Raw genomic sequence first — 25,809 nt, forward strand, 5'->3', positions numbered from 1 at the left:
GTTCCCTCTCGCTTTATCGACAAAGCAACACAGATCCCTGGCAGAAACGCACCATCAGCGGATGTGGAGGAGCTACTTGTCTCTACGCTGCCAAAGTCCAACTCCTCCGACTGAGCACGTAAAAACACCCTTAGCTACTTCATAGGTGAGGGCTCCAAGGAGACGGACACAGGCAGGGAAATCGATTAATAATTTTTATTAAGTTAAATATGACAGGTTACCAAAGCAGGAAAAAGCACTCGAAATGTAAGGACTTGCTTTTAGTACAATAACATGGTAAAAGCAGTTGATACAAAGCCCCAGCAATCCAGGTGACACTGTGATGCAGCAACGTGTTTCATCCACAGAGTCCATCAGAGAGTCATGAGGTCAAACAGGGCAATGACTTGGGCAAATGAAGGTGCCACGGGAGCCCTAGTCCCCTGTTGGCCATATTTACAATCTCCTGCACTGGACTTGCATCACCTCCTTCTGCCTTTTATCTATTGCATGCAGCCCCCTATCTTGGCCCTTATCTTGACTGGCTCCACAGATGTTCTTACTAACATGTTAAAGACAAACTACCAGTTTGACAGCCTCCCCCAGTGCATACTTCATCAGCCCCGTTATCGCCATAAAGACGGCATAATGGCAACTGGCAGGGTGGCCCCACACACTCGCCCTCCTCCCCGGCCCACAGGAAGTTGGTCCTTCTCCGCTGCAAGGACACTGAAAGAGGTGAAACAGTCCCTGCTACCCGATTGGTGAGGTTGAGTGACCTAATGCAGCGAAGCAAAACTGCGTTGGTGGTGAGGGTCCAGACAGAGTATGTTTTGTGTTACTACAGCAAGCACCTTAAGTAGAAGTAATAATTATGCATTAGCAGTTGGACACCTGGGTGTTACATCAAGGAAAATTGTAGAAATAGTGCTGGACTTAGTGATTTAGTTCAACATGAAGATGTATTTATGTGTGTGTGTGTGTGTGTATATATATACACACACACACACAAATTTATATCATAATGAAACAGTTGTCATTCGATTGAAAAGGGGGAAGATCACTGCATGCCAAGACTTCTGGTTAAGTGTGATATGGTGACTGGTCTGCTTTATTCAAAGTTACTGTGCGGTTTTTTTAAAAATCATCCCATAAAATCCCATTAAAATCTACATTTCTGAGGCTAAACTCCTGGAGCGCGTGTCCACCTCCACATTAGCTGAATGTTTTTCTGATGCACGGGCCTAATCCCACTAAGCTCAGACGGGTAGGCTCCAGTGCCTCTCTTCCCATTATTGAGGTTATTTAGATTGTGTGTTATGTCCACCCCTCCTACCATCACCGGCTTAGGAGAGCTTTACTCTTTGATTCAAAGAAGTTCCTACAGATTTGTCACAGAGCAACCAGGTTTGCACAGCACAGCGCCCATGCCACTCCACACGCTAATCTGACCAAAGGGGAAACGGACCAAATTTCCACAGACATATAAGAAATGAGGGAGCGAAGCCAGGGGTGATGAAAGGAGCCCAGTCTCCTCAGAAAACTTTGAAGAGGTGACCAGGGAAGGCGTGTTCAGAAATCAGAAAACTCCTAATGGTTCAAGAATCTTCTAGTGTTTCACATCTGGAGAGGAGAGACACAGAACAGTCACATTGGATGTCCGCACACCAGCATCAACTATTCTGGGCATAAAATATTCCCAAATTGTGTCCGACTCTTTTCTGACCTGTATAGGTTCCTTGTGCAGCCATTTGTCTTTGTCTCCGCCGAGCTTCATACAGGAGAACAGATCACATACTTTGGGAAGGCCATATCGCTCCTAAAAAGCGGACAGGACAGCAGATGATGCATTGAGGCCCTCCGGTGCAGCCGGCTGACTCCAAGGCTCAAACAAAACCATGAAACTGTACTTACTTGGACTTGAGTCCTCTTGAGCATCAACCACTTGTCCTCCTCCGAGTCCACGCTACTTTGTGTACTTGATTGAGACTGCTTCTTTTCGGGTTGCACCCAGTTCCCCACCCAGGCCTTGTGGATCGGGGCCTCAGAAGTAGAGTACTCCTCCCTACTGGCTTTCTCTTGGCCACAGGATAAGGGCGACACCCAGTTGGAGAGCGAGGACATCATGGGAGAGGCGCCATGCTTTGGGTGCAGCCAGGCCTCCAGAATGGCTTCCACTTTCTGCTGCTGGGTGGCTGACGGCTTGCGATTCTTGTTGCATCCTTCCTTCTTTAGCAGCCAAGTGCTGAGGGCTTCCTTGCCACAATTCTCATCACACACGCAATCCTGGAAGGTAGAACATGGCTCGTTGGCCTTGCACACCTGCTCCACAGGAACTGGCGGATTCTGCAGCAGCCAGGTCTCCAGGACGGTGGCAGGGGCCACAGGGGTGGAGGGGGGACTTTGCTTCAGGCACTTCAGTTTGCCCAGGTTCTCTATCTCGAAGGCCTTCACACGTGTGGAACAGCACGAACTACAGTCCGTTTTCAGCAGCCAGTCGCTGGGAGTGAAGGTTCTGTTAAAGGGCTTGAAAACTTCCTTCCACTTCTCAGCATCTTCCAGACCCCCACGCTTCTCACCACAGTTGGTTGGCGTGACCAGCCAATCGCTTAGCTCATCCACCTCGGCCATTTTCTCCTTCAGTTCCCCTGCCTCCTCCAGCTCTTCCTCTTCCATGCTGAAGTTTAGTTCAGTCTCGTCAATCTTCTCAATGGAGAAAGTGGAGCTGCTGCTGGCATTGCTCATGGCCCGCTCTCTGGTGGGAATCTCCTCCTTCACCAGCCAAGCCTCCAGGTCCTTCAACTGGCCCCAGGCTTTGAGGAAGTCAAATGGCACGAGGGAATGCTTCACCTTTTGGGAACAATAACAAAAAGGAATTAAGTATTGAATGAACTGACAGTTAAACAGTTTAACTTTTAATTAAAACAACTGCTTTCTTTTTGGTTTTTGTCATGCTACATTTACTCATTACTACTTGAGCATCAACAGCTTCCAGACAGGCTCTGGTCTTCACTTACAGTGCCTTCCATCACACAGCTCACCTGGACCCTCTCGCCAGTGCTATACAGCCAGTCCTGTGGGTTCTCACTGGCCTGGTAACGAACTGGACCACTGGATGGAGGTCGGCTGCCAAGAAGCCAGTCGGCAAGCGGCGAGTTGCATTCGGTCTCTAATCTCTGCAAACGAGCAGAAGCTGTTATCTTATCTGACAACATGGCTCCAGAGGGAGAGTCAGCACTGATCTACAGGACATATGACACATGGACTCTCCACAGACCTGTTTCTTGGTAGCAATGGGGCATGCCTGGTGCAGCCAAGGCCTGCTGGTGGAGCTCAAGCTTTTGGGGGTACCATTGCTGACATCCATCTGCTAAGAAGAGATACACACTTAGGGAGTGTGTGGGAAGCCAACGTCTACAGCAAACACGTGATCCACATGCATCCTTTACCAAGCCAGCAGAAATATTTGAATACATCACACTGGAGCTAAGCCAGTATCAAACAGCACCAAAAGTATGAGTAGAATCCTGTGGAAGGACATCTTGTATGTTGAGTGACCATCCAAGGCCAAAAAAATAAATAAATGGAAACATCAGCAGGAGAACATGCAGTGCATCATCCCATTCACCACTCAGAGTAGTTCGGCATCCTGCTACCTGGCAACAAATGCCCTTATAAGAGTGGATAGCTGGGCCCTCACCCATACCTGAGTGGCAATGGTGCCAAACGAGGTGATCGCCTGGCGCAAATGGCGGACGTCTGCCTGGAAGCTCATGTCTGGGATCTCCTCCGGTTTCAGGTTCACAGTGGACAGCCTGGCCAGGACAAACAGTGTGAGTGCAGCTCACCCAGTCAAACGACACACGCCAAGCCACATGGTAAAAACGGGTCTGAACCTGGGACTTTAAAGCCCACATTACCGCATCATATTTCAAATAAGCAAAAATAATAATAATAATAAAAATTCAAAAGAACACACAAGGCAGCTCATGGAATGTTTATTTCCTGCATCTACAGAGTTCCCCAGTGATCAAGAATTCCAGAATAGAAAACAAGGCTAATCTACCCATCAAATACAAGCAAGGAAACTCTTACTTCTCCAGGCAACTGGTGATCTGATTAGCCAGGTCGTAGCTGTTGGAATTTTCCAGCTGATGAATGAGGATATCAAACTGACCCAGGACCTGAAATCACAGGTAAGAGAACAACTCAATGCTGAGGGCAGAAAGTAGAGCGATACCAGAAACAGAGAATATGAGTAGCTCAGGCTACAGGATGTGGCATGTTAGCCAATAAAACGCATTTCCATTATACAACCCAGCTCCAGGTCGTCTCTTATGAAAAAGAAGACATTGGCTGAACCTACCCAATGGAGCTGCTGTAGCTGATGCTGCAGGGATTCCTCCTTGAGCTGCTGGACGATGTCAATCTGCTCGAGGAGCCAGACCTCACGAGAGCGCAGGAACTCCAGGTGCCTGCTGATGCAGCTGTGGAGCTGGGCTTTCACCTTCAGAGAGACACAGAGAGACGACGTCAGGGAAGAGAGATGCAGCTAAGACTACAGACTCAAGGCTTGGGGGGGATTTTTCTTCAGAGACGGAAACCACGGAGCACGGAATCACACGGTTCGCACCACTCATTCAAACCACTATAATTTTCCCCATTGCATAAATCTATGACAGCCTGAACTAAAAATGGTGCTTATTTCTTCCAGAGGGGAAGTTTTCAGTGAAGGACAGCATATACCTTCCTGCTGTCTGCTGCTCTGCACCGAGGCAGTCTGACTGCGTTCTCATGCGACTGCTCTTTATACACTCTACCGCTACACCTCTGCATGCTGTCATATGTTTACCCGCGGTGTCATCCATGACATCAACAGCACACACTGCTTATTAACTTGAACTTAAGACAAAGATTTCGTCTGGAAGCGGTCATTCTGCCGCAGTCAATCCGACCGCAGTCCTCTAACTGCCACAAGTGATCACACCACCTGGACTGATGCCAGACCCCATCCTCACCTCCCTGGAGTTGTCTCTCAGCTGTGCCTCTGCCTGAGTCACTCCAGCAATGGCTGCCTCGAGCTGCGTTCGGGCCTGCAGACACTGCCAGAGAGTATTCTTCCCACAATCCACCACGGTTGACATTCTGGACAGAGTGGACAAAATGGCTCAGGTCAAGAACTTGCATTATCCCGGAGGTAAGCAGTTGCTCCGAGCACAAATTCCAGTCCACAGAGACTTCGCTTGACAAAAAGGCTTCAGATTGTACATTTCTACAGGTGAAAAGCACGCTAGAATTCTCACTTCCCCTCATATTACCGCTACACAGAAAATATCGTAATTTACACCAGACTAGCGGTGGCATTTGCATAAAAAAAAATGTCATTTCCCATTTTTTCCCAGCACACATTAACCACATTCCTCATGCTGTGGCTGAGATATTTATAGAATATAATATGTATTTCCGCATCGACAAAAACCCGGTAGTTTCCATTTCCCCGATAATCCTGGAGAGAACTGCGATTGCATTATCAAACAAATAAAGCAGTTTCAATTTCTTTTCTCCAGATTTTACAAACGTAAGTTCTCTTTTTAGCACAGACATAAACGAAAGCCCGTACAATAGAGTGATACAACAGGTATTACGTGAGGCTAAAGAATTACCAGGTGGTAACGTTTCTAAATACAGAAATGAATAGTCTTTCTATAGCCCACCGCAAAAACCTGGGGCCGAGCCAAACAGTGATAATGTCAGGTTACTGCACGTCATAATACCAAGGGATGACCGAGCTGTTACCCTGCTTCTGTGTAGTACAACGTGTCCCTTGTTCGGCAGACATTTAATTTTGCCCGCAGCCAAGCAGAGGGATCCAGTCACTCAGACAAGCACACGCCAGCAAGACCCGAAGATAAGGCAGACACCGAGGGCAGATACTGAGGGCAGAGGGTGAAGCTTCGTGTACGGACCTGCAGATATCTGTCGTTATAAATTCATTCATGTATAGACTGCCTTTCGGGTAAGAAATAATTATATGGGATGACACGAATACTGCGCAGAATCGAGTTTTAAAAGCCAGAAGGACGTACCTAGGATTAGCAATCCCAGCCATATAAAAGCTAAAAATCACCAAGACAAAATCTGTAGAATTTCAAAATAGAGTAACGTTAATATCGAGACGTGCAGAATATCGTGTAAATATTACATCGTGACTAACCGTCGGAAAAGGGGAATAGATATTGAGACACGTTTTTTTTGGATAGATTTTGGGTATTTATGTAGTTTTCTTATCGAGGTTCAGTTCGATGCATTTCTCAAACCACGATCCGATCACAACACAATAACACCAAAGATATTACTGAGCCTTGCAAGGAAATAAATGTGACCTTGCCAAATACAAGCGCTATACAACAACAACCGCCGCTCTTCCAAAAAAATATGAACCGTGCAGTCAGTGCCCGCAGTAAATTACTAAACGCTTACGAATTGGAATGAGAAGATAATCTTTTAGGACATCCTCCGTTATGGTCATAATTTTATCAACATATCAAACACAACACAAATCTGAGTTTTCTTGTCATGCAAGCAATTTAAGGGTGATCGTATCCAAACGCCCTCAAATCTCGTTTTGCATTCCAAACGTTTGTCGACCTCCAGTCTTTGAAATGGACGATGTCCCAGTACTTGGGACTTGCAATGCAGCGCAATAGCGACTCGGATCTAAAGTTTCTGGAAATCGATACTCGATCGTACCTCTTGTGCTATAAACCCGGTCCAATAAGGCACGCCGGTGCTGTGCTTCTTGGCTGCTGCGACCCTCTCTTTATCATGGACTCAAAGTGCCGGTATAATCGCTAGCTGCCATCACGAGCAAAGAGCCCAGGGGCGGGGAGAGGCGGAACTCTCCCCTTCCCCCGTGCTGTGACGTCACCGTAGCCTGTGACGGCGGCCACGAGCAAACTCGCATTCCGCACGTACGCCATCCGGAAGGGAGGGGGTCCCCGGAGGAGGTCGCCGAGTGCGAAATCAAACGTGCAGCGACGTGGGCCGCCACGTGTATAGGAGTTGATTATTCAGCTGAAATAATCCCTCAGATGTTCAATAAGAAACAAGCATGGCTCTTCACTTTTAAAATGGGAAGTGGAATAACAACCAAATATAACTCTTTTAATATAATGTACAAATTATTTTATGCCAGAGTTGTTCGTGGATCACAAACTGCAAGTCTAAGTCGAGTAGTCAGGTCTCTGAGGGTGGAGTCTAAATGGGGGGCCCATGTCTCTGCTTCCAACTTTATATGTATTCTGAGAACTTTTTCTCATTTTTATCGGGGGTTAATAATGTAAAACAATTGTAATATCATTTAAGCACAATGCCCAAATTCAAAATTAAGATAATACACTATATGTTTAAAGAAAACCATATTTTTTTTCCACTCTAAGAGATGTTGGCAAACATTCCCTAATTGAGTGTCAAAGTTATATGAGTAACGCACCATATGTACGGCTTAAGGGTGGAAGCCACTAAACTATAAAACAAAAAAGGCACAGAGTGCTGTGAGTACTTTGCTGACACCAGTAATAACATCATGTAGAAATGCTAGTTTCTTGACCCGACTTCCTGCATCTGTGTATCTCCTTCTGATTTTTCTTTAACAAAGTATGGGAACCTTAAACAAAGTCAAGTGCACTTCCCCTTTAGAGCTTTGCTGTTGTTTTTAGACTGCAAACTGCTTTGCTCAAAACGTGTTATGCAACTTGCTTTTTCAGAAATGTTTTCATACATTTTCAAATAAACTAACAACTAAACATTAACAGAGAAATAAAATCAGCGTCAGCCATCTATGAGGTTGTTTACGGTACAGGCTGGCATGTCAGGTTGTGCAGATTGTGAGAGAGAAAAAATAAATCTGTTGTATTTCTGAGAGATTCTACAAGAAATTTTAGTGGTGAGCAGTTTAGTGTTTTAAGGGGTGATTCTCACATTTACAGGCTAGGCTGCATTTAATTTTTACATTTATTCCATTTATCCCATTTAATCCTTCAGTTTGACACTGGTGATACAATTTTAGTGACGGTAGGGAAATGGTTTTGTCTACCCAGAAACAGTAGGTAGCAACAGTCGCTAAAGCGACTCTCCTCTGACTAAGCCTGGGGGGACAAGGGCTGTAGGGTGGTCTTGAATACTGGACCAACCATGTGAAAGAGAACTAGTTAATTAACAGAAAAAAAGGGAAATAACAATCACAGGTTACAGAAACATTGATATGTAAGAGAAATCCGTGGAAGGTTTGAGTACTAACGAGCAAAGTAATTCTTACAGTGTTATGAAATTCTACAGAACTGCACCATGCCTGGTCTCGCCCGGCCCCAAAAGCTTGTTCAACTGCTCACATCAGGTGTGGTGTCACAATGCTGTCACACTGCTCCTCAATCACACATCCCGAATGTCACACCCGCGTTCAAATTTGCATTTCATTTTCAACTGAATTTTTTATTTTATTTTTTCCCCAGGTCATCAATAAATAAAATTCTGATTTATTTGGATTTACCCCTGATCTACATTACTTATTTTAGGTTTTTGTACTGGTGTTTACCACTAACTTAAGAATAATCCTAGATGGAATCCGGCTTGTGCACACCGTACGTCTCAAACCCCCTTACACCCGCAGTTTTTAAAATCACATTTTCTGACTGATTAAGACAGTAGTTATCCTTTAAGTACGAATATAACTACTATTATAGTTACTGAAACATTAAACACAAATAGGTTAATTTGAAATGAATCCAAGTATTAAACATTTATGCCAAATATACTAACAACTAACTATGTATTTCCAATGCTTGTCTCTTACCTAGATTTCTTCTGAAGCACTTTCAACTTGAAACTCACCGTCACTACTGGCTACATATATATGTGGTGATCAAGCGCTCATGGGTTGGCGTTGGGCGGACGCTTAGCTGACATCCAGCCGGACACCGAGCTAACGGTGAAGGAGGGGGAAACCAATCAGAAATGTGTAATTTGGCCTAGGGTGTGTTAGGGGTGTGTCAAAATTTTTTGCGGGCTAATCGATGAAATGGGATTTTCGATTAAGCAAGATGAATCAAATAACTATAAGAGTTGTGTAAATCACGTTCAGTGGAGCCTGGGGACTGGGGTATTGTCTGGGGACTGGGACAGATTCTCCCTTAGATCAAAAGAAAATGAGAACTGAATCAGAAAAGTTACGGCGCTTTCAAATTCCACAGGACAGCGCCATGTCTGGTCTTCTGCCAGCTCTCGCCCTGGCCTTGTGTCTGTAATTCATGACTGCAGCCGTTATTCCAACCTCTGGCACAGTCAAATTAATTGATATAAAACGTACAGTCTCATTTCCGAAGTGCACATTGTTTTTTTATGTAGACTATGTTCATCTGTGTTCTACATGACACTTGTTCGCAGTGTTCATGTTCTCTGCAGAAGGCTGCAGTAAATCTCGGAAATATTGGGGCACTTGCATGATTTTGCATTCATGTCGGTGATCACAGAATCAAAAAAAAAAGTCTTTGCTACTGTAGAAATGTTCATCTCCTCATTAAATTATGAAAAAAAATGTAATGTTCCTGAATCTATATCCAGGAGTTTGAGTGAAGTCTTTAGTCGATTAGGAGCAAGTTGCGAGTTAAGTCTGTTTAAGTAGGAGTCGGAAAGTCAAGAGCCCACTTCTGAGTTATGCCTACAAGCAGCTGAGTAAAGTACTGCAAAATGCTGGAGAAAATAAGCATTAAACTGACTGCAAGAAAACGCAAATATAACAATGAAACAAACACTTTTCCAACAAGTGTGGTGAGCGGAAAGTATTATTATTGGAAACTACTTGGTGGTACGGTGTTTTTTGTACTGAAAACAAACATATTCCAGTTGAATCAACAGCAACGACTGATAAAATACTTCAATATTCACAGTTAGCATTTAATTAACAAATCTGTATCTATAGCACGTAGTATTAGGGGGACAGATCTGCTGGGATTGTGTAGCAGCCAGATATGGTCTTTGACACAAGGCAAGCCCAGCTATACCTGAAGCACCTGCTTGTCGAAAACTCCAAAGCCACCAAACTATTTAATGTTAATTATGCTCTAAGTACTCAGCCCAAGTTAGACTGTACTAATTAAAGTCACTGATCAACTGCAGGACCTACTTATTATTTCTTTGCCGTATTTTCACAAAAGACCTCTGTTTCTGCTCTGCTAATAATGCGCTTTAATAAAAACAAACATCACTAAATACCTTGACCCACAAACAGAGGTCACTTTCTGTGATTGAGATTGAGAAGTTCCTCTGGAGAGGAACAGAAGATGCAACAGATCCGGGAGCAGTTTCCTTATCCTTAACCTGCGTGGGTTTCAACCCAAGATGCACACCCAGCAAATCAATCCATCCATTTTCCAAACCGCTTATCCTAGTGGGTCGCGGGGGGTCTGGAGCCTATCCCATCGCAGGGCACACTCACACATCAGTCACTCACACACACATTCCTATGGGCAATTTAGCAAGACCAATCAGCCTCAGCATGTTTTTTGGACTGTGGGGGGAAACTGGAGGACCTGGGGGAAACCCCAACACGACATGGGGAGAACATGCAAACTCTGCACACATGTGACCCCGGCGGACACTTGAACCCGAGTCCCAGAGGTGTGAGGCAACAGTGCTAACCGCTGCACCACCATGCCGCCCCGACCCAGCAAATAATTCCTGATAAACAGAGCTGCTGGGAAAATCAAGCCACTGCTAGGACGAGCACCGAAAGGATCATCAGGGGAGATGCACGCGTCCTCCCACAGAGGGCAGCACAACCTGTGCTGAAACGCAGGGCTTTTCCAAAGCGACTTCAGCCATTTGAAACACTACCTTGTACATGTTTTATACTAGGACTGTGCATCCCAAAAAAATAAACCGCGCACAGCAGGCGTGGTGTCACAATGCTGTCACACCGCTCCTCAGTCACACACACCTATACCTTCTGAAGGTTACACTTCTGTTCAAATGAAATTCCAATTAATTTGCGTTTTCCCTGATCTTCATCACTAATTGTAGTCATCTGCACTGGTGTTTACCACTAACTTAAGCTCCAATTTATGAATAAGCCAAACGGAAGCCGGCCCGTGCCGCCAACGCCGTACGTCTCGAACCCCCTTGCGCCACAAGTTTTTAAAACCAAAATTTTCTAAGATAGTACTTATCCTTTTAGTACGGATATAACAATTACCATTATAGTTATTGGAACATTTAACATAATTAAGTTCGTTTCAAATGATTCTAAGTATATAAGACATTTATGTTAAATATACCAAAGAGTATCTTTTTCAATGTCTGTCTCTTACCTAGATCCCTTATGTAGCACCTTCGACTTGAAACTCATCGTGACAACTAGCTAAATATATATTTTATATTCATACAATACAAATTAAAATACTTTTGAAAGACAGTTACTGGCACTTTCCCTCCTACACCGTCAATGTCAGAATGTGGGACAGGGTTGTCAAACTAACATGGAAACATGAGGGTGTGTGATATCGCGAGATTTCAGAGTCGTTCCAACCCTACCAGTTCAAATATTGAGCAGTAGGTGTCACTATTGTGCCGGCCATAACTCGCGAGCTCTCCTGCTGTTTGACTGAACGAACATAACTCACACGAAACTTTGTTCAGTCAATGCATTGCGTACTTACCATCATGGACCTGTCTGCGAAGATGGACATTTTAGGTCAGTCAATCGAGAGTCACTTACCAGTTTTGTCTCACATCTGGAGAGACTCATCAAAAATTATAGGATGTAGTGCGGTCTGTTAAACCTCTTCATGGTCTTCTCTGATGTAAATGTATTTAAGAATAACCAGCATTTGGATCTCTTGTGATGTTTAAAAGTATCCATCCATCCATCCATCCATCCATCCATCCATCCATCCATCCATCTATGAGTTTTCACGCTATTTCCCTTGGCAAGTGCCCGGGTGTTGTAAAATGTATGAATTTAAAACATATTAATGGAACACTGACATCTCCACATCAGTAAACATTTTTGGTTTCATTATTATATGTAAAGATTACGATCGAATTTAAGTAAACGTCCCGTCTGCAAACCTGTTTTTCAGGTGTTTGACCTCCATTTCTGCAAATATAGCGCACAGTTTCTGGCAGATACAGTAATGTCACTTTTTTTTAACCAGATAGTATTTTAATGATGACAGCACATCACTGTATAATAATGTACATGAAAATTTCACAAAGAAAGAGCTACCGGCAGATCCTTCAATATTGGGGGTCATTCCTAAACACATCAGTGCTGTCGCTGTTGTAAGAAGCTAGTTTCACCACTCGGGGGCAGAAAATAGCACAGCCTGTAGTAAAGTGTCAGATTCTCAGGTATAAAATAATGAGGTTGGATGTTACTTTACTTGAGTATTGCGCGTTATTGTAACTTTTACTTTAATTCTCCCATATTTCGTATTATTTTAACTTTTTACTTCTACTATCGTTTTACTTTAAGTACCTTTAAAAAGTATTTTCTGTTTCACTAGGTGACTTTTACTTGAGCAACATGTTGTTGTGGTATCTTTACTTTTACTTGAGTATGAGAAATTGAGTACTTCTCCCACCACTGGCCAGGTGACACAAAGCAACAGGGCAAAGCTATTCCTGAATAGTCTTTATCCGCAATGAGTTTTAGGTAGAATAATCCGTTTTGAATAGACGAAAGTGTGTTTGCACAGTTCAGTTTGAGGAACAACGGCTGTGTTGTCTGTGTCAGTCTGTATTGTATAGCTGATGTTGCCTGGGGCTTCTTTGTTAATCAGTATTACTAATAACACAGTTAAACAGATCGGTCATCATCGTATTATTAAAGCTGTACTAATGCGCATACCCCATTTTTCTGTTATAGCAACAATACTTGGAAAGAATTGAAAGAGTTACCATTTCTACCCATAATGATAAAAATATTTGACATACAAACCGATTTAAAGATTTAAATTGGTTTACAGCTGCTGCGTTTATTGGTAAATTTTATTCAGATAGATATTTTTAAACAATTAAAACAGTTCCAAAATACATAGCCAACAATCAAATTTGATCCACAACACTAGAATACAGACAGTAGGCAGATGAGCCAGAGTATTCGGCTAACTCATCACCCCTTTAGATTTGCTAGAACATTTTGGATTTTTTTTTATTTTAGATACAGAGATACAAATACAGCTGGGGAGATGGTTTAACGCAGAAGCCCCCTGAGAATACTATTAGATGTGTCTTAACAAAATATATATATATTTTATATATAAACCAACATATATATACATGAATATGAGTGAACAAAAGACAAATGGCATGGACTACATCCTTGTGCTCATGAGGTTCGGTGAGGGCCAATACCCAGAGAGATTAGGAGCCCTGTTTGAAATGCTATGGGATGGTCTCCCTGGTCCCACTACCGTCAGCTGCATAGGCGAACATGCTAGTCAAGGTCGCAGTGACTCCCGGGAGCATGGTGCAGTGCAGGGGCAGTGTGAAGACACAGGGGCTTGCAGCTTCCACGCTAAATTCCCTCCCAGCTAGTGCTTAATGGATTCGTAGGTGTAACTTTCCCTCACATTGGCTCCAGGGAAAGGACATGGAATTAAAGTATTATATTCCAGACCCTTGGAGGTTTGGGACATGCCAGATAAGACGTTTTGTTAACCAGCTGAGGGAAACTAACTGTACTGATCTCACACCAGTAAGGCTACAAGCCATGGCCTGAATCTTCCGGGATCAGTCCTGAGGGAAAAGGGAGCAACTCCTAATTTAGTACCCAGAGGCCACATAAGTATGGCGCCAAAGTGATTTCCAGGGGAGACACTGTTTTGATTTGGCAAACACCAAACATTACAGAGTTCTTTACAAACACGTGTGGGTCAGTGAGTCTTTCATTGCTTTAATACATCGCTGAGCATAAACTCATGACTGGAAAAACATCTAAAAACCTCAGGGCAGAAGTTGATGCTGGAACCACCAACGGTCGAAACATAGCGTAAACATCAGGTACCGAAAAGGAACGAGAGCGGCACAGCCGAGCCATTCCTGAAAAAGAAACGTCACTTCTATGACTTATAACGATATTACCTAGAAAACTTGTGGCTATCGGTATGTGTGTTTGTGTGCCAGCGTTTCCCCCTATTTTTAACTTTGTGTTAGTGAACTTCGAACCACGGTATGGACAGTGGCAGCTGTACACAAACACTCACGAACACATTCAGCTACGGCTTTTGTTTAACCACAAACAGTGACCCACCGCACAGGAAGTGAGGAGAGGAACAACTCAGGATGGGCATTATCTCTGAAGGACCCAAAGGTCGGCGTTTCCTACTGGATGCCTAAAACGTGACCAATGAGTAGCTGGCAGCGACACGGGCGCCATCAGTCTCGTGGTTATGGCAGGCATGTGACTCTCCTCAGGTGAAGGCCTGTGTGTTTAAGCAGAAGAGGATCTAGGCTATTTGGCTGTCGGATTTGAAGGCGCTCGCCTGCCGAGATGCATCTGCCATAGGGCCAGGATCTTACAGCTAAAACAGGACCTGTTCGTGCCCTTATCTCAGCTCATGACACACCAGCTCTTCCAGTCCATCACATGTCACCGCTACCAGTTTCAGCAGCCCAGGAAGGCAGCAGGCAGGTATATCAGCCGTGACTTTACAAAGGAGCGTGACGATACGACTCTTTTCTCCTGCTTGGAGTCAGCTCGGAATGTGGCTTTTCGTCCGGGTAAGAGGCGCCCTGTGACACACGCTATTGACTCCTATTCACCTTATGACCTTGGAGTGTCAGCACTGAGGGGTCAAGATCAGCTTTTGCAGTTTATCACCAGATTTTAGTTTTTTAATGCTCGTAGCGGGCATTATTATCATTTTAATCACAGTGTTGCTAGAATAAATACACATTCTTTTATGGGCGTGAGATGGTAAGATAAGCATTTATGGTAGAGTGATATCACATAACGATGTAGCTATATTCTCACACACTCAAGTGAAAAAGGGAAGTAACTCTTCTATAACACAGGGGTATTTACAGCTACAGTATATAACTTTCAGCAGAAGTTATAAAGGGCCTCAGTTTCTCTCGTGATAATAGTACTGACCATTGTATCCCCATCGCTGAGTTTTTTTTCCACTGCTCTTCCTACAGTTGGCGAAATGACTCAGCTTTTGTTGTCACTGCTTGGCCAGCTTGTTTTTTTGTTTACGGCTCACACCTCCGGCGTCGGCCGTGGGCGAGCCGCCTGTCCCCGCTGGCGGCCGCGAGCCCATCTCCCATCCCGTCTTTTGGGTGGGCGAAGGCGTGGGAAATGCTGCATTTTGGCGGGCCCACTGATCCGGAATGCGGAGGATGGCAGGTCTGGCAAACGGGGACACAAACTGATCTGAGCACAGTGCATTTCCAGGTTCTCTGGTGGAAGTGAAGGCGGTGTCTGGGGGTGATGCCAGTGTGTGTCTGCCTGGGCCAGCCTGTTGATGTCCTGTCCTTCCCTCTCTCCTTCCCACATAATTTTTTGCATTTTATGGCTGCCACTGTCCATCCACATAGCCTCCATGTGACACCGTCCTCAGTCCACTGCCGCACTGGAGCGGGCACAGCATGCGGGATTCCTCAGCGAGCTGATCATGCTGCCTCCGCCCCTCTTCCTGCGCCGCCCGCTCTGCTGGGATGACGCCGTGTCCTGGCGGACCAGCCGGGTGGCGCGGCTCGCAGTTTCCTTGATCTGCAGCTCCAGGTGCTTCTGGATGGCCAGGCCCAGCTCCTCGGGGTCTACAGAGGCACCGTACACTTCCCACGTCATGCCTTCTGCATCCCACGCCACCTCCCTCACCGGGGACTTCTGCGTTGCTGCCCCCCCGGCTTCCGTCTCCTCCACCAGACTGACCTCGGGAAACACGTGTGGCGGGGTGGTGGACTGGGGTTGACCCACCTGCACGCCCACGTCCTTCAGCTCCCAGGGGGACGTCATGGTGCCCGTGTCCCGGGTCTGCCTGCCCTCCCCCGGCCGGGCCATACCCCGCTCTACATGGTCCCCACCGCAGCAGCACGTCACGCTCTTGGTGTCCAGCCCCGTCTCACTAACTGAGGTGACAAGCCGGGGGAAGGCAAGTCTGTCGACGTGGTGATGCGGCGCCCTCTGACCCCCACGCTCGGCATCCACCAGCCTGGGTGGGAGGGGCACAGGTGTGGGTATGGGCAGGTGGTGGCAGAAGGCTGCACACGCGTCTCCCAGGCTACAGGCGTGTACATGGGGGCCGTAGCAGGCCTCCCCACAGCTGACAAGCGGGGCATCCATTTCCCCGGCGCTGGGCACACGAATCTGGACGCTGCTGAGTGGGTGGGCAGGGCTGCTGCCGCCACACTGGCAGACAGTTACGGTGTTGTTCTGCTGCAGCTGCATGGCTTGCTTGCACACTAGCGAGGGGCAGCCCGGTGTCTGCCGGCTGCAGTAGTTCACCCACTGGCAGGGGAAGCCCCCCTCCCTGACCTGGGGGCTTGGGGTCTCCCTGGAGCTGTGCAGACCGTCTGAGTGGCTGCGTTGCACAGGCTGCTTGGCCGGCTCCAGCCGGTCTCCTCTCTGGTCCATGTTGGATGTTGACACCACGTGGTTCTCCTTCCATGCCGGGTTGCGGGCTTCATCTGCACAGGGCCGGTGGTTCTCCACACCTCCCGGTGGCCCGACACAGCTGTGAGGCCGCGCCCCATCGCGGCGGGCTGCCACCTCCGGGGTGCAAGACCCGCCCTGGCAGCCATCCTGCGGTGGCTCCAGCCCACTCTCCTTGGGCCTCTGGTGTGTGGAGGAAGCGCTTGTGCTCTTCCACAGCTCCTCCTTCGGAGAGGTGCCATCAAGGGCCTCCAGAGGGAGGGTGTCAGGTGCAGGACACCTGCTTTCTGCCATGAGGAGGACACTGAGAAAAGACAGAGAAGCATTTCTCATTTTCCCCTGTAACTTCAGTTTCTGTGCTATATTACACACCATTTTATACCTTTGAGGTTTAGATTTCTTTCAGAAGGGATGGTTAAGATGTTGCAGAACATTTTATATTCAGCAAAGCATGACGAGGCTGTGCTCCTGACAGGACAAAGACCAGCTGCCAGTCAGTCTTAGTTTAAATGCTTTGCTGCCTTGATCCTTCTTGGAGAAATATGAGCAGACCCCACATCGCAGCACAGGATGAGAGATGTACAAGACACTGATTAAGTGGAATTTGATCTGTAAGATCGACGGAGAATGCGTGGGCTTGGCAGTTTTCTGCAGGAGAGCATTTAGGCTCCCCACTAGTCAACAGGCAGCACTAACACAACCTGGGAACCGAGGGAGCTGCCATGTGCTGTTAATCAAAGGCCAGTTATGAGGCTGGTCAGGAAGGCCTGGTTGGAGATCACGCCCAGAAGATGAGCTGCGAGGTTTGTGATGAAACCTCCAAACACTAATGGGAAGTTATGAGTAATAAAAGTACATATTTCACTACAGCTGACAGCCCTATGCATCTTTGCACAGGCCACTTCCGTGTGGTAGGACATTCCCAATTTGCTCACAAGGGGCTGTGTTTTGGGCCAGGTCATGTGATGCACAAGCAGGCCTACCAGGTGGAGGGCCTGAGGTCATGAGAAATAGAGCATAGGGCACCTGAATGGACTTACTGTGATACTGCAATCGGGCTGGACTGCGAGTAACCAGCAGTCACATGGGGAAGCAGTAATGATGCTTTTCATACACTCTGGATGCAACCACTTGTCCATCAATACCTTATTTTAACCTTCTAACATGCGATTTTTGTCCACGTCTAAAGAGACGGCTAATGTTATCCACATGATTCAGCTGTTTCGAAAATGCAGTGGTATAAAGGTTAGCACACTGATGTTGTTGTTTCTGAGGAGGCCATATCGATCCATCGGCTACTGGTGTTATGCTGCCGTTTGACTGAGGGATGTGGGCGCCCCCGCGGCTGAGGGATGTGGGCACCCCCGCGGCTGAGGGATGTGGGCGCCCCCACGGCTGAGGGATGTGGGCGCCCCCGCACTCACTCAGGCCAACATCAGTGTCCCCTGAACCTGCGCCTTTGCCGTACGCAGGTGTCACGCGTCAGCAGTGCTGAGCATGCTCAGGAGCTGGCGTACCTCCAGCAGAAAGCGAGCCCACGTACCAGTCCTGCTTCTATAGCACCTTTTCTTAAAAACGCCTAAACCCGTCCCAGTATAGCAACAGACTGAAAGCCAGACCCCCTCAGAATCTGCAAACCAAACCATTAGGACCAGTTGACCCTGTTTGAAAGCCACTCCCCTATGAACCAACACCCATCCACGTTATCACGGTCGACCCATTAACATCACATTACCCTTTTCAACAGCCAACACCCATACAATGAGTGATACCCTCACAATGACCGATACTGACCAGCATATTAGCTTCACAGAGCATTTAACCTGCACAAAGGAACAAGGCATCCCACCCAGGACTCCCCACAGTCCATTTAACTAACGCTGCCATAATATAACAGACCTAAGGCCACTTTTTCACTCCTTGCGCATCTGGAGAAGGTATTCGCTTGGTGGATCGGCGGGGCTCCAGCTAACCGTGACTGGCGGGAGCGTTTATCCACGCCGTTGTCATGTCAGGCGGCGCGGCGTGACGGTGCTCGTCTGTCTTTTCAGTTCACCCAGAAATGCTCATTAATAACAACCTGCAGTGTCGTTTTCAGCCCAGACGCCGGTCGCATGACGTTTTGAAGGCAGAGTAGGATGAAGAGCATTAGCCAAACACAAAGCTTCATTCAGGTACCTTCGCAGGATTTTGTAATGGCTTGTGAATGAATGGATGTCATTTCACGTAGGAAATCTACTTAATTAAAAAACACAATGGCTTCTGTTCTGATGACATTTTCTAAACAGAAGTCATTAATGCAGCTCTCAGGTCGATCCAGATGACAGGGAACTACTGCTGTTTAGCATAAAGGGAACAGTATTCTGTGTGTGTGTCTCTGTGCTGCGCTCATCACAGAGTTTGGACGTGAAGACCATCACCAACCAGAATAAGAAAAAGCAAAAAAATACCACTTTAGGTATTTTTTTAGGTATTCCCTAAAAAACGCGAACAGCGAGGTCAGCAGATAGGCTGATGTCACAGCCCCGGGAATATGAAGCTACCTCAAGTACCGTCAGCACAAGAGTGTGGACTTTAGAAAGGTCAGCCTGCACCTTCCAGGTGCATCTCTGTCGAATCCGCTCAGCCCACAAGCGCGACCCCCCTCCTCCAACCCCACCACTCCCATGCCCCAGCCACGCACTGGAAAAATTATCCTTAAGCTGGTTGGGCGTAACAGGACAGGAAGGCGGCCGAACGGAAACCTCTCAGGACCAGCCCACCTTTTTTTCCCCTGGGGGAGATTCTGAGTCTTTCCCTCCCACTCGGCATATCTTAGTCAGGCCCACAGCAAAACCCCCACCAACCTGCCCTGCGCTCAGACTGAACGATAAGACCCCCTGACACCGTGGCTAGCTTACCTGAGAAGACGAGTAAAGACCAGGCCTCTTCCTCCTCTTCCTCTCCCCCTCCTCAAACTGTATTTCTCCTTCTTCTTGGTTCGGAGTTCATGTGTCCCCGGAGCTCTGCAGACCTCCCACGTCGCTCCCGGACCTCAGCAGGAACAGAAAGCCGCCTCCTCCTTCACATCCACAGGTGACCTCCTGATCGACCCTCCCCTTTTCTCAGTCTCCACCTCTTCCTCCTGCTACAGCAGCAACCAAGATGGAGTCAGCCTCAGGATTATCTCTGCTTTCATCTGATTACAAATGAGAGCCTCTGTCGCAGATCTTCAGTCCCCGACCAGGTCTTTTCTGAAGGGGAGGGACAAGGGGAGGGTTGGATGAAAATGAGTGGGGGGGGGGGGGGTTCGTATTTGTCTCTGTGCGAGGAGAAGGGAGGATGGAGTGGAGTGGGGGGGGGGGGAGTACATGCAAGGATAGGATGGTGACACAGAAGGGGAAGAGCTGCTGAAGAGGCACCCTGATCGTCACACAGGCACCGTCATCGCCGTGGCTACCTGGGGGAAGAAGGAGAGAGAGAGAGAGAGAGAGAGAGAGAGAAATGCATGAATGAAACGAAAGCATTGAGGGTAGTGGTGGTTCATGGCCAAAACAACCTCCCCCACATGCACTCTGTCTCCCTTTATCTCCTGCTCTCTCCCTCTCCCTCTCACGCCAGCCATCCTTCTCTCCTGGTTGCTATGGGAACAGCAATGCTCAATAGGAGCCTGATGAATGTTCATTTTTTAAGGTTGCCATGGGACAACTCTGCGCATGGTTGTCAGGCAATTGGAGATAAATCAGATTTCATGCAATCTGGTTATCGGCGGGGTTCATGTGTGATAACAGATTCGGGACGCTAGAGTGTTTTTTTTCTCCTTTCTGGCTTGTCGGACAGATTTTTTATTTGTTTATGTGTGTTTATATGCATAGAAAATAATGCACAAATATTTATATACAGTGAAAATGCGTGCTGTTTTCCAAGTGGAAATATCATTGCACGCTGTCCCTGAATCACAAAAATGATTGTGTATATGCAGCAGGAGCCTGATGGGTAAGCAGACCATGTAATCTGTTTACATTCTGCGTTTTTGTTTATGTATTTATGTAATAGAGTGTAGTGTGTGCACAGAGGTGTATTACAGCAGTGCCTGTGTGATTTGTCACTCAGAGAGCGTAATAGCCTCTCACTGGAATTGGCCAGCACAGCCTCAGTGTGCGTGTGCATGCATGTGGTGTGCACAGGCTAATTATTTCACAGACTCTCATGCACACACTCATGTCAACCTGAAGTCAAGCGTATCCTCCAGAATAATGAGACATGATAACGCTTCACCATTGGCTAGCTTCATGCGGATTGTGCCGATGTACAGGGGCTTCCAGTGCTGCAACCGAAATATCCAGCATTTCAATATTCTCTAATTCATCTCCCCAGGGAAACACCCTACATAAACATTGCTCAATATCACATGTGCATCCAACACACCTTTGGATACAAATACAGCCAACAATGTAATTGCAATTACCTCAAAAAGACTCAATTTCTTTCAAAATAATTGACATCAAATTAGCAAGAAGACATATTTCTACATATAAGGCGGTTGGTTGAAATGTGTCTAACATCGAGTATCATTGACAGGCTGCAACAGTGATGTGCTGATTGTCTGACCCTTACGTTTAGTTTCGTATGAGATGATAAAAGCATGACATTTGTTTTCCTGAACTAACGGCCTGCTGAGGTTCCACTGGGAGAACATGAACCTCTGCAGCCATTTGGCCCAATTTCCCCCCGCAGGCAGAAGCAGGCACTGGCAGGAAATTAAAGGAACCAGAAGCTTGGGGAAAGAAATCTGATGGAATCAAAACGCAGTAGGCAGGAAACAGAGTGTCAAGGAGAAAACAGAGGCAGTGCCTGGGCAGTGGCTGTCAGGCGGCAGGGAGCCAACGGGCCAACAGGAAGCTAATGAAAAGGCGTGGGGGTGCGGGGGACTGTACACCGCTGACCAACACTTCTGTTTTCATGTGCGTCAGGGTGACATTCTCTCCGGCACAGTGGTATGTCCTGTTGGGGTTGAGAACGAGCTCAAACGACGTGATAATTAAAATATCCCATAATCTCTACGCACGGTCACAGGCTAGGATTTAAATAGCAAAGGAATTCATTAAGGAATTTAAATGGTGAGAAACACTGCAATAAGGAAAGGTAAATTCTGTCCATGTTCCTTGTTCCTTTCTCCATCTTTCTATACGGCTGGTGTTCATATTTATTAGAACCGGCCATTAGAAGAAGCTGGGCATTACTGAATTAAATGGCATTTTCATGGGGGTGGAGGCTAATTACCATGAAGGCAGGATCACAAAGTACAGCAGTAGGACAAATCCAATTGGCTACTTAGAGCTCGTGAATTACTCTCTCATCTGATTCTCGGTTTGGGAGAGACCCATGCATGCTTATGTCTGACCGATGCAACAGTTACCATTAAACCGAACCGGAGTAAAGTGCAGAATTCCAGAGAGACTGAGTACTGAATACGGGAAAAAAACGTGTAGAAAGATCGACACGTCATTAGGACTGAAGTTCTTTAATCACTCCTTTCAGTCACGTCAGTGGAGATGACTACCATTCGATTTGAAATGTCGGAAATACTGGTTGGTTGCATAGATAGTGGAGAAAAAGTTTTATAATGAATATATATATATATTTGAAAAAGATGACAGACAGTGGCACATACAGTACTTGGAAAATGAGGAGACCGTCCAGGCTGCATCACCATAGTAGTATACCTGGGTGTGGTCAGACAGCATAACGAATAAACCCTCCCTCCCCACTTGTCTGTCAAATGCCAAAGTCTAAACTGGAGCAGACAAATTAATGACAGCTTGTGTTTGCTTAAAAGCCCCTTTGGTGTGTCGTCCTCTGTAATTTAAGTCAAAATTAAAAGGGGCGCATGGCTGTCAAAAATCCAACTGCAAGCCAAGAAATACACCTATGCTCTTTGTCTATGAACGGTTCCACTTCAAAGACAGGCTTTAAGAAGTGGAGTTTTTTGAAAGAGTTTGAAAATGTAAAATACAGGCTCCTGTGAAGATATTATTACCATAACCGGAGGTCTAAAAGGAAAAAAAGCATGGAATACAACAAGCTGACGGAGTTATGTTGGCCTCGCGCCGTGCGTCTCCTTAGTCTGCCTGCATCACGCCAGAGCCCTTGGATTCCGGTAAACATCTTGCGTTTTGTATTGCACTACGGTGTGAATTACAGCATTGACCCATTTGAGTGGGGGATATTGGGAGAGACATTATCCCAAGAGTGTTGTGAGTTTGCCCTGTGAGTTTGAAAGCTCTGGTCCCTTATTTATTTCAGGGCCTGTGGGCCTCAAAGGAATCCTATCTTTGCACTTTTCATTTCACAGGCTCAGAGCCAATTATCACCTTTCTTTCGCAGTAATAATTAGTGTTTGATTACATGTCACTGTAGGACTGCTGCTGTGACCGGTCCAGTCACCTCCGACTCCTGGTTTACTCTCATTATATCGTGGATTCCAGTCCAGCAAATTCCCGAAAAAACACCAGTGTTGGAAAGCTCCGATTTCACCATCAGCAAATTAACTTGCAAACAAAGAACTAGGTCTAAATAGGTTACCTACCTTTCAGGGCTGAGGGCTATGTTGCAGTCTATGAAGTCAACAGTCCAGACTGATTGGAGAGCTGACTAATTAGAGGTAATAGCTGAAAGAGGCTCAGGACAAAGGCATGCATCCAAATGGAGCTGCGTGGGACCAAACGTGGGCCACAGGGAACGAGCTCAGGACTGGGGGGGGTGTAAGCGTGGGCCAATTGTATGTCAGTATGTGTCATTTCAGGAGGAACTGCCATGGGTTGCGGATGCATGCTCTGTTGACATTTAGTGATTTTCCCTTATTTGTTGTCGTGTGTGGATATCTTCAGAATGAGATTTTAATAAAAGACCTACCTGGTGGCTGATAGGTTCATAATATTCTAAGAACACCTCTGATTAAAAATGCCTGAACATCTGGACAGGAAAGGCATCTGTTCCAGATCATTCCGGATTGGCTGTCCAGCTCTGTGGGAGGGACAGTCTAAAAGTAGCCGGGTGGCAGGTTTGCCTAGCCTGAAAAATAAACAACCCCCCGCTGAGAATATGGAGCGGCTCAGGTTACGATTAGCTCATGGGCGTCGGGTGTAGTGTTGGACTGCGCAGCCAGAGTGCAGCCGTACCGCTGAAGAACTATAGGACCTCGTGTGCCGATTTTTGTGTATACTGTCCCCCCCCCAGATGTATATGCGCATGTCATAGTCTAGTCTGTGATCATCTGAAGCTACTCTGTATAATACAAACATGTAACCCGTTTGTTTCGCCTAAGGGTATCTAATCCCATTTTAAGAACAGTGGAACGCACCGGTGCTGGTCGGTCGGTGTGTTCGGTGTCTTAGGTAAAACTCACCAGGACAGCAGAAGTCCGCTGTGTCCAGGCTGTACCACCTCTAGGTGGCCGTTGTTTGACGGTCCATTCGCCACACGCCCTGTCGTTCTTTGGCTGGATGCACCTTTCAAATGTCCGCTTGCTACCTTTCAGCCGACATGTTTCCAAACATCAGTGATGTGCAGGTTTTCTCTTGGATAGTTTTTCAAAACCGGGAAGCCTTTGTTCATGCGGTGGAGGGGCCGGAATGAACGCGATCAATGGAGTATGTGTGACTTTGGATTCCCCGATACCACCACAGGCAAACGCTGACTTCCCCTCCTTTAAGTCCGCCTTTATATGGCAGCTCTCCACTGCTTCTCTCTGTTATCGGTTTTGAAAGCTCTGGTAAACATACGCGAAGTCACGAACACTCTTGTCCACACCGAGCTTGTCGTTTCCCCGGCACGGCGGTGACAGAGTTTTGAGGAACACGCTCCGGCTCGTGTGGTATCTCGGCAGCTGAGAGCTGAGGTCGATAGCGGAGCTCAGATTGAGCCTGAGAAGCCCTTGTCCCTGCGCTCTTTCATAATCCTCTAGTGAAGAACACTGCCAGGTCAGAGGACAAGGGCAGAGAAGAATTTCGCTGCCATTCGTTACACATTAAACTCGTGCACATGTAGGTCTGCCAGCTCCTGGGGGGGGGATGGGAGCTAGGAGCAGCCGTTTAAAGATTTTTCAGATGGTAGGTAATTGGTTAATTTAAGCAAATATATTAGTTGAACCCCAGTGCTCCAGCTAGGTTAGTGCCTGTCTAACTCCACTGTACGTGAAAGTGTTTGTGCAAGCTGGCAGCAAACAGATCCGCAGAACAGAAGTAGAAGACCTTCAGGACAGCCTCCAGCACGGAGCAAGCCAGGCACACACAGACAGAAGCCCGTCACGGCTTGACCTATGCACGACTGAGTCCCCCCGCCTAGTCACACCGGAAAATGACAGCAGGACGACGGTCATTTTACCTGCTCTGGCCAGGGGATGGTGGTGGTGTTTGCAGGGGGCATCCAATCTGGCTGGCACGCGATCCTGCGGACGACCAGTCCCTGTCACTGCCGGCTTCTCTGCCGCAGCGCTGTGATGTGCCAGTGTTCACAGGTGATCTGTCCTACTGCAGGTGAGCGGCCGCGGGTTTCATCTCCCCACCCCCCCTCACCCTCGTCACGCCTCCTCGATCAAACTTGAGACACCCCTACTCCACCCACGCGCACACACAAACATGCACACACATCAGCAGTGACAGGCAAACCTTAAAGGGGACATAGAAACTTATAAATTACCACCCGAAATATCATTAGGAATTTTAAAAATACCTGACCATACATTGGTAAAACTAACCAAAATGAAAAGCCAGATCTGTAGAAATCCATCATTACTTAAAATACTTAAAAATGTAAAGTTGCATGTTTTTCCTTAAGTAGCTCAGCAGGAGCCACGCAAACCTCATACCTCAGTGGGTTACGACAGAACTCAGTGACAGACTTACAGGTCAAGGCCACCAATCAAACGTGAGATTTAGCTCAGACACAAAAGCAGTGTAACCTGACCTTCCCCGACGCACAAAATGGGGGGAAACCTTTGCTTCTTTGTATCGCGGACCTGTCCACACCTGGTCTAACCGGATCCGGGGGCCTGAGGGAGGAGGGATTTTTCCTGTGCACTGGTAAAGACTGATACTTCCCTACTTCTGGACAGATCAGTCCCACAAGGAGAAGTGATCCTGTTCTCTCGTCCTCTGTTCTGAGAAACCATCACCATGAATGATTACTGTACACTT

General features: G+C 46.8%; 2 protein-coding genes across 13 annotated transcripts; both read right to left on the bottom strand.

The window, feature by feature from the left end:
- Nucleotides 1-180: 180 nt before the first annotated feature.
- ncoa4 (nuclear receptor coactivator 4) lies at nucleotides 181-11,494 on the bottom strand. Of its 4 annotated transcripts, none has more exons than XM_049002713.1 (10): nucleotides 11,343-11,494; nucleotides 4,998-5,124; nucleotides 4,346-4,486; nucleotides 4,075-4,163; nucleotides 3,686-3,794; nucleotides 3,257-3,346; nucleotides 3,021-3,155; nucleotides 1,894-2,829; nucleotides 1,706-1,798; nucleotides 181-1,602 (listed from the first exon to the last, which is right to left on the bottom strand). In XM_049002713.1, the coding sequence occupies exons 1-10, from the start codon at nucleotides 11,378-11,380 to the stop codon at nucleotides 1,597-1,599; spliced, it is 1,764 nt and encodes a 587-aa protein (XP_048858670.1). In that variant the 5' UTR covers nucleotides 11,381-11,494; the 3' UTR covers nucleotides 181-1,596. The 4 variants fall into 4 exon arrangements, with proteins under 4 accessions (XP_048858670.1, XP_048858669.1, XP_048858672.1 ...); XM_049002712.1 differs by having other exon boundaries at nucleotides 3,257-3,349; XM_049002715.1 differs by lacking the exon at nucleotides 11,343-11,494 and adding an exon at nucleotides 8,831-9,778 and having other exon boundaries at nucleotides 3,257-3,349.
- A 1,496-nt stretch (nucleotides 11,495-12,990) lies between these two features.
- Nucleotides 12,991-25,809, bottom strand: LOC125726399 (uncharacterized). Of its 9 annotated transcripts, none has more exons than XM_049002734.1 (4): nucleotides 24,021-24,956; nucleotides 20,035-20,072; nucleotides 19,534-19,760; nucleotides 12,991-16,937 (listed from the first exon to the last, which is right to left on the bottom strand). In XM_049002734.1, exon 4 carries the CDS (start codon nucleotides 16,925-16,927, stop codon nucleotides 15,596-15,598), a length of 1,332 nt encoding a protein of 443 aa, XP_048858691.1. In that variant the 5' UTR covers nucleotides 16,928-16,937; nucleotides 19,534-19,760; nucleotides 20,035-20,072; nucleotides 24,021-24,956; the 3' UTR covers nucleotides 12,991-15,595. The 9 variants fall into 9 exon arrangements, with proteins under 9 accessions (XP_048858691.1, XP_048858688.1, XP_048858692.1 ...); XM_049002731.1 differs by having other exon boundaries at nucleotides 19,534-19,866; XM_049002735.1 differs by lacking the exon at nucleotides 20,035-20,072 and adding an exon at nucleotides 23,528-23,686.

The sequence above is a fragment of the Brienomyrus brachyistius genome, unplaced genomic scaffold (genome assembly GCF_023856365.1).
Source record: "Brienomyrus brachyistius isolate T26 unplaced genomic scaffold, BBRACH_0.4 scaffold71, whole genome shotgun sequence".
NCBI classification, from domain to species: Eukaryota; Metazoa; Chordata; class Actinopteri; order Osteoglossiformes; family Mormyridae; genus Brienomyrus; species Brienomyrus brachyistius.